We start from the raw sequence: 15,656 nt of genomic DNA, 5'->3' as shown, positions 1-15,656 counted from the left end.
CCTTTGCTCCACTTCTGGTCTCAGTCAGACAAGGGCGAGGAGACATTAACATGTTGTTCGCTGGAGGTGGAATATACGAGCACGTGTCATTTATACAAACAACTTATCTATAAAAATCACAATCATACATGCTTAAATTGCTATTTTCCTTCGACTTGGAAGGTGCAATGCCTTTATAAAAAAAACCATTAAAAGCAACATGTGGGCTGTGCGTTAAAGAAAAAAGGTCTTAAATGCAAGTCATAATAACATATAAATGTTTATAGCCGGATTTGCAACCGATGCGATGTTTGTATGTTTTTGTTGTATGGGGTTGGATAGGCTAGGTTGTGCAATGGTGTGTTTAACACAACAGCAATTTATCAACATTTTCCTTAAAATTGTAGGTCGCCAAATAATCAGCAAATATTTTCTCAGCTTTTTATTGTTGTTGTTTTTTATCTTGAGTTAAAATAATGGATGTGGATTCATGCATCTGGTATATTTAAAAAAAAATAAATAATAAAATAAAACAAGCACAACATAACAATAGTTTTTTAAAACAGTGAGTATCGTTTTATTATGCATACAGTAGTTTAAAAATATAAGCTTAACCTTATATGATAATACATATTTCAATAAAGGCCTGAGTTTTTGCTGGTTTATTCTCTAAATTCCACCTTGTGGGAATCCGTTTGTTTGTTTGTTTGCGTGTTTCTGTGTGTACGACTTGTTTGCACATGTGAATGCGTGTGTGCCGTGCGTGTGTCTGTTGTTCAGTCAACCCCCCTGCAAGGTCCCCAGCACAAATACACACATATCATCCCTTCCATTAGAAAAACTTCAACCCGAAATATACAGCAATTAATTGTTGTCGCTATCCGTGAATTTTTGAGTCAGTTTTGATATTATTCTATTTTTAAAATAAAGAAATGACTGTAAGTATATTCTTATATTGCTGGAAATAAAATATTAGGCGTCTTAACTTGTGCTTTACATGTGGTAGGCTATTGTGTATCTATTTTGTTTCAACAAAGGACATTCTCCATCATAAAGGCTACAAATAGCCTATATCATTTCCACTAAGGAGAGAAGTTGCAATTCTGATGAACTGTTATTGGTTATTATCTGTGTGTGAATAAAATATTGTAAAATAGCAACCAATAATCACAACCAGAAATAAATTATTATACTTGCATTACTATTACTATTATAGTAGGTTAGTTATTATTATTATTATTATTATTATTATTATTATTATTATTATTATTATCAGCCTATTATCATTTATCTTCTTTAATGTTTTCAAGTGACTATATTACTGTTATTCGTAGAAAAAAATATAAATCGAGGTTGAATTTGTTCTTATCTTGCAAAATGTCTTGTAATAGTTGCTGTCGATGGTGGTTCTTGCGTGATTAATAAAATGCGCTACATAGGAATAAAAATGCCTATTATCTTAATATGTGGATAAACATAACATTTATAATCAGAATCGTATATATAAACGTGCGAATGAGCGCTAAGAATATGCACGGACATAACTCCCTGTGTAAAAAAAAAATCCTTAAAATGTGATAGATACACGAGATCGAATACATTTATAAACGCGTTTAAATAGCCATCCGCTGTCTGAAAGGATCTATAATTCATGCAAAAGCTACAAATCTTTCCATACCGCCGCTGTTTAGAGGCTATTATTTACTCTGGTTATACGTGTATAGCTCTAGATATATTAAAAGGCATACATTTCCGATACAGGAAGTAGTACCTGTTTTTTGTGGCTACCTTAGAGTCCCTTTTGTTTTTCCCCCTGCGGTATGAAAACAAATTGAGGACGCATGGATATGTTGAAACAGCACTCTACAATTATCAAAAAAAATTGATTGAGGTTATGTGGTCTGTTTTCTTGGTAGGAGTTTGCTGGGGGAAATGAAAGCCATTGTTGACTGGGCATGAGCATTGGTGGATCTTGTGTATCCTTACGCACTGGAACAGGCGCTAAGAACTGCTCAATGATTGGCTGCACGGTTAATACTTATGCTGCTGTGGTTGGCTGCAGTCTCTAAAAAGGTTCAAGCAATTTTTTTACAGCTTAGTGTCTGTGGCTCCGTAATTAATTGTAGCTAGCTGTCTCATATCGACGTGTTTTTAAGGAACATGAAATAGTTGTTGCGTGTGTGTTTTTTTTAATTAGAGGAGTTGCCAGAGCAAGAGATTCGAAGTCCAACTGCTGCTGCTGGTGGTTGTTGCTACTCTATCTTACTTGTGATGTTGGATATGGGAGAAAGAAAAGAAGTCAAAATGATTCCTAAATCATCGTTCAGTATAAACAGTCTGGTTCCCGAAGCCGTGCAAAGCGACAACCACCATCACCACCACCACCAGCAACAACAACACCACCACAGAACGGTGCACGAAGAAGAAGAGAAGACTCCTTTACCTGCCCAAGTACAGGAGCAAAAGTCGGAGAACACTTGCGCTAAAAGTGACAATTCATCCCACGACTCCTCGTGCACAGACGAAAAGGAGAAGCAGGAAGAAAAACGGGACGCGAAAGAGGGCGAAGGAGGCAAAGAAGGCGACAAGAAAAACGGCAAGTACGAGAAACCACCTTTTAGCTACAACGCTTTGATTATGATGGCCATTCGGCAGAGTCCGGAGAAGCGATTAACCCTTAACGGCATTTACGAGTTCATTATGAAAAATTTTCCGTATTACCGGGAGAACAAGCAGGGATGGCAGAATTCCATCAGACACAACTTGAGTTTGAACAAATGTTTTGTCAAAGTGCCCCGACATTACGATGACCCCGGGAAGGGGAACTACTGGATGCTTGACCCCTCCAGCGACGACGTGTTCATCGGTGGCACGACGGGCAAACTTCGGCGGAGGTCGACCACTTCTAGGGCAAAGCTGGCGTTTAAAAGAGGCGCGAGGCTTACTTCCACCGGACTGACTTTTATGGATAGAGCTGGCTCTTTATATTGGCCGATGTCGCCGTTCCTCTCGCTTCACCATCCGAGGGCGAGCAGCGCGTTGAGTTACAACGGCGCGTCGTCGGCTTACCCTAGTCACCCAATGTCCTATAGCACAATGTTGACTCAAAACAGTTTGGGGAACAATCACTCTTTCCCGGCCTCAAATGGCTTGAGTGTTGACAGACTCGTAAATGGAGAGATTCCGTACGCCACACACCACCTCACAGCGGCTGCTTTGGCCGCCTCAGTGCCATGTGGGCTCTCCGTACCCTGCTCCGGGACGTACTCTTTGAATCCGTGTTCGGTGAACCTGCTTGCGGGTCAGACCAGTTATTTCTTCCCCCATGTCCCTCACCCATCCATGACCTCCCAGAGCAGCACGTCCATGAGCTCCCGAGCCGCCTCTTCCTCCTCCCCGCAAACGGCCTCTTCTCTCCCGTGTGACTCCTTAAGGCCTTCCCTATCCAGTTTTTCCTCCGGACTTTCCAGTGGACTTTCTGACTACTTCACACATCAGAATCAAGGGTCAACATCAAATCCACTTATACACTAACTAGCATCCACAGGATCAGACTGTAAGTGAACATTTTACACCAATTTACACTGTAATATATATAAATGAAAAAAAAAATTAAGGAGAATGAACGGACAATGCAAGCCGAATTCCAGGTATTTTGTATTATTATTATTAATATTATTATTATTCTGCATTTATTTCTGATTGTATACAAACGTCAAGTGTCGCGGAACTGTTTTATTATTCCACTGTCAGCAACGTGCAATGTGACCAGAGTAAAAAAAGGATGAAGCATAGTTTTTTTTCTTTTCTTTTATTGAAAGGCAGTATGATTACTTTAGAATGTTTATTTAAATAGCAGTTGCAGTTCTGTCTAAGTTTAAATGTTAAAATATCTAATACTACATTGCAGAACAACCTCCAGTCATCATGTTTGCAGTATTATGACGTATCATGAGCACACTGGTGGGATGAGATTTTTCAGAAATTAACACAAAGTTTTATTTTCATTTTTTAAATAAATATGTTCTATAAGTGCACAATGCCCGTTCAAATCCGTGGCTCCTTGTTGTTTTGTTCTTTTAATAATAATAATAATAAAGACTGAGTAATGCATTTTCAGTGCATTTTATACATATATTAACAATACAGTTTCTTTGTAGGCCAAAGAATGGGTATCCAGCAACAAAATATAGTTTTTTTCAGTATTCATAACTTTACATACAGTTCTGAAGGGGACAGACGTAATGAATGCTTTTAGATTGTGTTTGCATATTTACTGTATGTGGTCACCACCATGCAGGTCACATTCTTTTTGTAATTAGTGAAATGTCAATACCTGTTGTAATTATAGGTTAACTTTGCGAACGTGTAACCCGTGTTGAGTAAATGCCTCATAAAATATTGAGTGATTGTTTATGTCGTCTTTAAATTCCATGGTTGTGATTTTGTGGTCTTCTGCCCGTGTTTGTCGCTTAAACTGTTAACCGAACAAAATAAACAAAGTAGGCTAAGTACATTTATTACGAACATTTTGTCTTTTTTGAAGAACTAGAATTTAGCTGTCTGGCAATATCTGATTAGCATAGTGTGTTTACTAAAACATTTAAGCGACAGTTTGCGGGTATTTTTGAAGGCCATGGCCTGCAATGTGTTACAAACATTAACTTACATATTTATTTCAGAAAAAGGGGAAAACACATGACACACACAAAATAAATTATTTGCTCCTTGCTTTTTCAACGATAAGCTAAAAAAGCAAACAAAGGAAAGTGGATTTAATATTAATATCCTTATCATAGGTCTTACAAACCGACCTGAAAAATGTGGCTCAGAATCGAATTAATCAATTTGCCTTTTTTACTTTTTGCTGTTTTGTTCTGAATTATATATATATATATATATATATATATATATATATATATATATATATATATATATATATATATATATATATATATATATATATATATATTCCCGAACATTTAACTGTTGCTTATTACACATTTATTAACTCTCCTGATTGTAGAGACCATACAGAGAAATGCATAACGCCTGATCACTATCTGCTCTTATTTTTCGGCCAATAATAGAATCATTAGTTGCAGTAGTACAAAAAAGCTTATCTTTCAACACGTGAATTCCAGTAATTTGTTCATGATTTTAAAAGAGACATTGTGCTAAATCTACCCAACCGTAATGCAATAACCTCTGTGCTTTATACAATAGACCGGTGCAACTCAATATCTCCTCGAAAGATGTTATCACTCAAATGTTAAACGGGGTGACCACTCAAAAACAAAAGCAAAAAAGAGGTCAAATTTAGGAGTCAAATATAAATATTGTTATTTTGTTAATGTAAAACAAATGTAATTATCATACGACAGTAAATTAACTTGCTGATATATTTTAAAGAAACTCTATCTTTTGCTCTCTTTCTTTTTTATGTTTAGATTGATGGGTGTGCTGTGTTTGTGTGTGTGTGTGTGTGTGTGTGTGTGTGTATATATATATATATATATATATATATATATATATATATATATATATATATATATATATATATATATATATATATATATATATATATGCAAAATAATGAAAAATAATCCAAAATCAATATATTATTAATTTCAACACAATAAATACAAAACTAATAAGAAATGTTCCATTTGATTTAAATTTTATTTTACATTAAAGGGTGTTATTACATTACATGGTATTATTACATTGCATTATGACATTTGCATTATTTTAAGTGTTTTCTACAGTTATACAGAGATACATCCTGTGATTATTAGCCATTAATAGAGGGTAGGCTATTTATCAAAAGCATAGCTTGCAAGTAATGTATATTAAACATTATAGTAGGCTCCTGAACAAAGCGGTTTTATGGGAATTAGTGACAGCAAATCTATTATCTTTTGGGTATTTATTAATTTATTTATTTCCTTTTGCTCTGAGCTTGTTTAATTGATTTACGTCTGCTTCCGGTCCAAGATTATAACAATCAATTTACCTGATGCCGAAAGGAGGCCTAAAATTGTACCAATAATTGAATTCTGCAAGGGAATAATTTTCTTTTTTCAGTTTTATTTTGTGGAATCGTGGAACCAATCGCATGTACTGAATTGCACAGAAATGTATGCAGATGCATAAAGCGATGCATTTGAAATAATAGTTATTTTTCCTTTGTGTCTTTTGACAAGATCTTGTAAGCCGGGTTTAGTCACAGGCTACACAAAAGGCGTGGTTTCTGCTTATTACCCCGAGGCACAGGGAGACTGAGGGGGGAAATGGGGACAGCACGCAAGCACATCAGCAGAGTAATATCGCAGTATGTAAACAGAACTAATGAATTTCAACAAAAATAATAAATACAATGGAATATGTACGCAACGAATGTTGTAGAAAACATTTTTTACAATGCATAGTTTTGTATAAATTATACTTTAAATAAATATAAAAATGATTGCATATAAATTGCAATTTTATAAGTATGCATAAAATAACGCAGATAATCATTTTAACTTTATTACCAAATGTTAATGCAAACGTACTACCTGTTCGATCATCTATTCAACAAAATGTCAGATCTGCAGTGAATATCTTGCTTGCGACAGCTTGTGCTTAAATATTCCGTTCTGCTATTTGCAAATGTAGATGTATAAAAAAAATCTCTCCTTGGCGCTTATGATAGTGTAATTTTGTATCTCAGTAGCCTATTAGTTGCCTTATAAAATGTCACTGTAGCCACTATGGAAAAGGCCAAGTAAGAATAAGTGATAAAAATCATTGGTATCATGCTCATTCCCTTTCGCCAAAGGACGGATAATGGTGTGGTAAAACGACGATTTAACGAAGCAGATCCAACTCTGAACCATTAAAATACTTGTAAAATGCAAATGACGTTTCCTCTCATCAAGTAACATGAGCCAGACGAGCCAGACAGAGTGAGGGCGCTAGAATGACGCAGAACTGTAGTGACATTAACTTCATATCTTTGCAAAATGCATGGCCTCTCGTAAACGTAGTTTTCCCCGTGGCAAGACGAACTGTAATATCATTTACAAGCTGTGAAAAAAAATGCAAGCGATTATACAGAAATATACTCCCACTAAACATTGTAATATTTTAACAAGTTTATGCACAAAAACTGACTTGTTTAAGCATTATTATTATTATTATTATTATTATTATTATTATATAGCTATTAATTTAACTGTGACAAAATAATTAAAACAATATCATTAACACAATTACATTCAACATAATAATAATAAAACTACAGTGTACATCATTTTCAGAAAAGTGAGCACAAAGGAGACTGTCTTGTATAGCGGTTTTATAAATAATTTGACAGAAACGCATAAAAAGACATCTTTTAGCAATATAAGACGAAATTTACATTTCTATTAGGGCATGCTAATCTCTTCATTTCCTTTGGGTCAACAGGCTGTTTTGGAGGAAGTTTTGAGTTATACTCTGGTCCATACTGTAGTAAAATATTTGCTAGTGACAGAAAACATTCGACAGATCGTGAATAATCGTTTTAATGAGTGCGTGTAAAGCTCCCGACTTAGTGAAGGGAGCTGTCGGGTTAAACAAACAACTTGTATTGTGATGAAATTGGATTGTTTAAAATCAATATGTAATTCTTTTAATCCAGGGTCTCTCCGGAAATAAGCATTTTATATACTTACTGAACTGTATATATTTCAAACTGATCCAATGGTTCTTATCTATCTATCTATCTATCTATCTATCTATCTATCTATCTATCTATCTATCTATCTATCTATCTATCTATCTATCTATCTATCTGTGTGTCTGCGTGTGTTTATTAAATATAACATATTACATATTAAATATTATGAGAGGAGATTATGTCTTGTGGTGTAAAATATAAAACAGTCTTAATTTTACAATTATTTGAAAATATTTTAAAGTATTAATCTTTAACACGTGACTATGAAAGGTATAAAAATCGCATTTATTTAAATTATTCCATATTTTTTAAGTCTAGTTTTACAACAATGTCAAAAGCTTCCACTGATACTTTTTTGTGTTCCGGTTATATCCACATAACCTTAATGGAATAAGCTACTAAAATAAATGTGAGTTGGATTATATTTAGTAATAAATAATAATAATAATAAACACACATTGTGAAATATTTCATTTTAATATTTTAAAATGTGTTTATGTTTATTTCTATTTTATTTTTAAAGTTGTTGGCTCTCGTGTGTCCTTTGGCCTGCTGGTTTCCCAAGTTTCCATGATTTGTGCCCCTGTTTCCTCATACTCTCTCTCTCTCTCTTCCCCTAAATGTGCGTGCTAGTGACCATGAAAATTTTTCTCAATTCGAAATGATAAATTTATATTTTTGCCAACATTCTCCCGCGTAATAGTCAGTTGCTGTATAAGCTTAGAAATAATGTCCATTCAAAATGTAAAAATTGTAAATTGAAGAAAATAAAAAGCTTTCGTTGAGTATTAATGCGCGCTCCTTTCACCACATTTATGTGACCAGTCAGCGGTGTAGACAGCTTTTGGTGACTAATTTCTTGCCTGTTAAGTTATTTATTTATTTATGTAATATCTATTTATCCATCACGTTTCCCAGATTTTGTGGTGAAAGGGTGTAAAAACGCCTATAGGGCATCCGAAGTTCTGCTAATTGTATCGTATACGCGCGTTCAGGCGTTTGCCGTATTGCGTTTATATTTAGTATCTATTTGATAATATAGCCTATATCAGTCATATTTTATTAACTTAAATTGTAATTTTAATCTACTTCTTCCACCTAATTCTACACCAAGTTACAATAAACTGTGATAGTTTGAGCAATAATTTCCTTTGCTCAGTCTTATAACAGACCCTAAAGCCATTTTTGGAGAGTTGTGTGACACATAAAAGACATGCGCTAAACCAATATGTTTAGTCTGGTGTATTTAGTCACAAGAAGGAAACACCACCTGGGATGCATGATGTAATAACATTCATTCAGGCTAATTAACAACAACTATAAACATTTTTTTAATTATTAGTTTTATTAACATTAATTCAGTTATTAGCAATCATTGGTTTTGAACTTATTATTAGGATAAAACACAGTTTTATTATTTGTATTATTTATATATTATTTTATTATTGTTTTATTTACGTTTAAACGTTACCAACAGGTGCCAAAATTCTTCTTGTTACCTGACATCACTCTTTCACTTGTAAAGCACTATCTATCAAAAGCAGCCTCGAGACAATGCGTGGAATCACAGCCTTCGTGCTATCAAATTGCAAACTCCCAGTGCGGGTTGGGTGTCCGAAACGGAACCACCAGGCTTACAAAAAGGACTGCGGATTGTAATGAATTCTCACTCGCGCCTCTGAAACGGCTGATAGATTCATGCAACAAGCTCTTATTTGTGATGTCATATCGGTGTGAGACTCTAGTAAAATTATTACGTATCATTCACAAAAGTCTAAGCCGATTTCCCCCCCCTGTGAATATATACCATGCCATATGTGTTGCAGAATTAATATTAATGGTGTAAACATAAATTTCACTACTCAATTTAACGCCATGTTTATTGGATCCACTCTGTATTTCATTAGACAAATTACATATGTAGGCTACATGATTTGACATATAGTTCAAATTCCTTCCTTAATTTTATTACAATTTGCACAAGCAAACATGATTGCCAATGTAGACATTTTATTTTGCCGGTGCTTGACATTAGTTATTTATTAATTGGTCAGTTTCCTTTTACAATTCTAAAAACTATTCGAATTGTGGACGTACAGTAGGAACAAAATTGATAGCCTAGTTAAAATATTTGTCAAAAACTAGTAGAGAAACAAATATGTTGTAAAAACAAAAACAAAAAACTAACAAAAAATGGACGAACGACTGAAGGAAAGTTGCAATGGCTGGCATTTCCAAATCTTTAAATAAATAATTCCATCTTCAAAATGAACTACATTCAGGCTTGGCAAATGTAAAACGCAAGCCCATGTTATTGAATAACAAAATTATAATAATAAATAAAAATAAACAAGAAGCAAAGAAAAAACATGAAAACCCGCTTGCTGTCAGTTTGGCCAATCGAGCACAATTGCACCTATCGATTCTTTCGACTTCCGCTCGGCCTGGTGGACAACACGTCATGCTGTCTGGCTAAATCTGAGCGCTAAATCTATAACAATTCGAATAAACAATATGGTTATTCGTATTTTAAACAAATTTTAAAGTTTAAACGACATTTTAAGGTTTTGGACAAACACTGTCTATATGTGGTTAGACTTTTGGGCGGAGGAGGACCATAGTAGGATGGGCCTGGCCTTAAAGACGGTCCCATCATAAACACGCGTAGGCTGATAAAGCCACAACGCCATGTCGTGCCTCACTGTTTACGAATAACGTTGATTATTTCCCTCGATCTCCTCCTATACATGTTTTTGAAATGATTTCGACTTACTTATTCGAGCGGTCGCTCGAGAAGAGAATGAAGATATTTTGTGTAGTATTTGGGGTGAGGCAGGTTGTCTGTCAGTGAGGTATAGGCGACAGTCTGTCTACAAGCCGTAAGCTGATCTGCAGAGTGCTAGAGGAAAACGGGCAAGATTCCTGGCCTGCAAGCCGAGATATTGATCTACCTCAGCCACCTAAACAAAGCCTCACCTGTTTCCCTTGTCCATACTTTATTTTATGCAGTCTAATGCTTGTTTTGTTTGACATTTCTTTTATTTCCATGGATCCGAACTTTGATACACTTTTGGGAGTACTACATAAACACTGTGTTGTACCTGAACATCCAGATCTCACCAGCAGCATTTAGAGACCACCCTTCTCTCCCGGTGCAGAAAATTACTCCCCGTTGTCTTTTACAGTCAGGCCAAGAAAATAAAAGTTTTCATTCAGCGGCACAGTGTCCAATAACATCCAACGTGAGATAAAACTAATTACTCCATTATGCCCCCAGAGTTAATGTTTCATAAATTGGATCCACTAAAAGCTCCTTTATTATTTATCAGGCTTCGCTTTGGGCTGCTTGTTAAACATATCAAGATTACTTTCTGATCTTGTACAACTATTCGTCTGCAATAGTGTCGCACAGATTCATTCATACAGCCCCGCGCCCACCTCTTTTATCAGTATGCCTTGAACACGGTGCTGCTGACAGACAGCCAACTTAACCAGAGAGGAAAACGTTGCCTCGCCTAATTTAATTCCTTTGTTAATTTCGAATGCAAATGCATGCGGATTTGTTAGAGCCATAATATTTTACAACATTTGCGCAAGCGAGAATTTTTCCTCAGCTTTCATTTAAACACATATAGCCTACGAAACAAACAGGTGCCAAACCCCCGTGGCACGCGACGCATGCGTTGACATCTTCCCTGATTGTAAACAAATATTAATATTAGGCTATAGAGTGAATATATTCAATTATATACGTTTTGCTTTGTCTGGTTAGGTTTAATGTTGAATTGGTAATGTCAAGACTTTAAAACCAATTAGCGAAATTATTAATGCAACGCGTATAGAAAAACAGACGATCATCGCATAAAACAAACGCTTTCTTTACTGATTATTTCGAATTGATTTGATTCCAGAAACATTACATCTAACCTTCAAACATGCTAGCAAACTAGCCTCGGTTTTTAGTCAATTATCTTAAGTAAACTACACCGTTTATCACCCTGCCCGAATGCTATGCAAAACGTGGCATCTGTAAAAGGGCTCTTGATGATCATCCTTACACCTGTGAAATACTATGAATGGACAATACTCTAAATGGTGGCTTTGGCATAGTTCCAAAGATAGCAGATAGATGTGGGTCATCCGTGCCCATGGAGTATTTCATCAGCACCTCACTTTCTGAGGAGGGGACTCTTTTTATACTGATAAAAAAAGAGCTTTACAGCCAGACTTTGGCTGCCCAACAAACAAGGCAAACTTCTCTATCACCAGCCTGCTGGAGATTGTACACAGGAAGATGTGTTAAGATGTCCGATTGTTTGAGGATGTTACAGAGACAGGCCCAGAGGATTTGGGCACAAGGACTTGAGATGAGATTGCAAACCAATGGAGCTCTAATTTGTGAGGCATTGTTGGCTAAGATCAAGGGGGAATTCCACAGGACCGACTAGGAGGAAAGATGCAGAGATCTGAGGGAGCATGCGTGCCTATATAGGGTAGCTAGCTAAGCGCGCAGGGCTACCAACTACAAACTGGGGGTCTGTGGGCTTGATTCCCCAGTGGGGCACCTAAGAGAATGAATGGGTAACAGAAGGGTCCTAGTGTATAGTACTGCCGTTGTGCACCTGAGCAAAGCACTTAACCCCAAGTTGAGTGCTGCATCATGTTACTCTGGTCCCCTTAACCCCTCCTCCATCCAGGGCACTGCTGCAAAAGAGAAACTGTTCTCTAAGAGTTTTCCCAGGTTAAATAAAGGTATAAGGGGGAAATGAGAGTATTGATATTGTGAGAAAATCTAGCTGTTTGCTTTGAGGTGCAAGAGATATTCTTTTGAAGAAACAATAATGCCAGTATTGAGTGGCGTGACTTTGAGCACTTTTTAAACTATTTGTAGGCAAATACGAAACTCAAACAAGTAAAAGCGCACAGCAACATTGAAACTTTTATCGAAATCAAGTTGTCCAAAATGAGAGTGCCGTGAAATTGCGATTTTGAGGCTGGGAGGAAATAAGGGTGTTTAAGGTGCCTCCTATTGACCTCAGCTCTGTCCCTCTGATGCTCTGTGCACAAACCCGTGACACAGTGAATAGTTTTCACTATTCATCCTCGTCAGAGTGACTGCACTTCAAGGAGGAACAGAGAAAGGGAGGGAGACAGACAAAAAGAAGGAAAAGAGATTAAGTCACACATATTATTTGGACGTGTCATATGGTTATCAAGACTGGATGCAAATGTGAAATTCAATATTAACAAGAAAATCGCAGTGTTGACAATGACATTTTAGTGTAACTAACCACTGACTGAAATAAACTGGGGAAATTGCAAAAGCATAATACAACAGTATTTAAAATAACTGTACTACAATCACAATAAAATGTTGCTATCCTTATAGCCATTATGTGATAACAATTCAGCAATGCTTGATTTGTCAGTAATAGTTAGACTAGCTTATTATTCACTAAAAATATATTAGGTTGAGGTGTCCATCGCAGATTTTATTGGTTTACTTTCTGACAAAAAACAAAATTTTCAATAAAAATAATAAAACAGAAAGACATAATTAGATTTTATTGTTTATTTATTATATTTAATCAAGAAAAATAATAAAAGCTATATCGCTTTTTTAAAAATATAGCATAACTGAGTACACCCCATTTTGAAAATGAATATTTTTCTCCATTTCCCAGTGAATATAGGCAATGTATTTTGGTGCATTTAAATAAAACAGATTTATTAAACAGATATACAGTTGCAGTCAGAATTATTAAACCTGCTGAATTATTAGCCTGATTATTATAAACCCCTGATTATTTTTCCCCAATGTCAGTTTAACGGAGAGAACATTTTTTCAAGACATTTCTTAACATAAATCTTTTAATAACTCATTTCTAATAACTGATTTATTTTATCTTTGCCATGATGACAGTGAATAATACTTAACTAGATATTTTTCAAGACACTTCTATACAGCTCAGTGACATTTAAAGGCTTAACTAGGTTAATTAGGTTAACTAGGCAGGATAGAGTAATTAGGCAAGTTATTGTATAAAGATGGTTTGTTCTGTAGACTATCAAAAAAAATATAGCTTAAAGGCGCTAATAATTTTGACCTTAAATTTTTTTTTTAAAAATTAAAAAAATGCTTTTATTGTAGCTGAAATAAAACAAATAAGATATAAAAAGAAAATATAAAAAATGATATCAGACATACTGATAAAATTTCCTTGCTCTGTTAAGCATCATTTGGGAAAAATTTTAAAAAGAAAAAAAAAATCAAAGGGGTTTAATAATTCTGATTTCAACTGTATTTATTAAAATGTTATTTTAGTCACCAAACATTTAGAAATTAAAAGATAATGCAATTAAATTCAAGTAAAATATTGCAAACAAATGCCTCCTACAAAATTTAACTACATTTTTTAAGTTTTTGCTTTTCTTGATTTTCCTCTTTTTTAAATTTCTATTTAATATTTTTCTTTAACATATACATTTGGGTGTACTTTTGACCGTTATTGTAAGTTATTTTGTTAGATAAGCTCCAGATTTGGCTTCAGCAGTGACTAATCTAATGTATATGCACAAATATAATATTGTATAGCGTCCTACTAAAATATTAATTTAAAATATAGATTTGTGAGGGGTGCACTTATATATGCTGAGCACTGTAATTTTTTTGATTCTTCGATCAATGAACAAATTGTTTATGTTTTTTAATATTTCTTTTTTTTTCTACATCAACAAAAACATTTTCCATTAAGTACACTAAAATATTAAGAGCATAACTTGGATGTCTTTTAAAATGCCTCATTCATTTCTGATGCAAAATATTTTGTGATTTTGAATAAATTGTAAGATTTCTATTTCACAATTACAGATGTTAAAGATGTTTTTCTGTGCTCACCTTGTTTCTATATCTGCTACTGTTATTGCCACTATCATTTCAGCAGCATATGTTTTCTTTTCTGTTTTTAATACAAGGTAAAATTAGCTATATTACAGTTATCTTGCCTTATGATAAAATGATCTGGCATCTGTTAGTGTTACTGTGTCACCATTTCTCTTAGTGCCAAAGAGGCAGGAGGGGGGAGGGGGATAGAGGGATGTGCATAAACTGAAAAGAGAAATAACAGTCTTAAATTTGTCATTGTCTTCCTCCTAGATGTCTGGCAGTGTGTGCTGCAGTAGCCTGAATCCACCCTGTGATGCGTTACTCACCCATGCTGAGAATGTTTACAGTTGTAATCAAGGTCCATGTAACTTGTTTGTGAAATGTTTTGCCTTTATGTTTTAGAGGTGCTATACAATTTGCAAATAGTAGGGCATGAAGTCACAGTTTGATTAAATTGCTGTCAGTACAAAAAAGAAAGAAAGAGAAAACAGAAGCATTGTACAAACCCAAGACTGTTATTTTGCATCCCTTTGTTGGAGTTTAATTTTTTCTTCTTCTTCCTCTAGACTTATCTTATAATTTAAATTAATTAGAAATGAAAACCTTGGCATTGTGCAACAAATGAAGAACTGTATATTTTACAAGCAATGTTTTGTGACATTTTGTTTGTTGTCAAGACAGTATTCCCCTGTTGCTAATGTTTTTGCTGTAAAGAAGGAAACATGCTGATCTACTGTGACCCAGTAAATTGTTACTTTGGGAGATAAAAAACATATCTGTTGTCGTTAATTCCTTTGGGGAGACAGAGAAGCTTTTGCAAGACCACTGAAGCTTCTAGATTGCTGCATTTTCTGAAATGTTTCCCAACATTTGGCCAGTTTGCTGACAGAAATGAGACTGATGCCTAAATAATATCAGATTTATGCGTGTTTGTGTATGGCAGCTTGTAAACCTTAAACAAAGGTCTCCTTAGTCACACACACATACGCAATGGATCAGTGTCAAAGCAGCTATTTTAATGAGAGATCTCATGCATTTATTCTAAAAAAAAAAAAAAAAAAAAAAGTAAATGTGTATCATGGCACA

The 15,656-nt window shown here is 34.9% G+C and overlaps 1 protein-coding gene across 2 annotated transcripts; it reads left to right on the top strand.

The window, feature by feature from the left end:
- Positions 1-2,046: 2,046 nt before the first annotated feature.
- Positions 2,047-15,343, top strand: foxg1a (forkhead box G1a). 2 transcript variants are annotated; one of them, XM_087288576.1, is made up of 2 exons: positions 2,047-3,535; positions 14,841-15,343. In XM_087288576.1, the coding sequence occupies exon 1, from the start codon at positions 2,251-2,253 to the stop codon at positions 3,511-3,513; it is 1,263 nt and encodes a 420-aa protein (XP_087144702.1). In that variant the 5' UTR covers positions 2,047-2,250; the 3' UTR covers positions 3,514-3,535; positions 14,841-15,343.
- The last annotated feature ends 313 nt before the right edge of the window (positions 15,344-15,656 follow it).

The sequence above is a fragment of the Danio rerio genome, chromosome 17, assembly GCF_052040795.2.
Source record: "Danio rerio strain M-AB ecotype USA chromosome 17, GRCz13ab, whole genome shotgun sequence".
NCBI classification, from domain to species: domain Eukaryota; kingdom Metazoa; phylum Chordata; class Actinopteri; order Cypriniformes; family Danionidae; genus Danio; species Danio rerio.
This window is presented reverse-complemented; position numbering and strand designations above follow the sequence as displayed.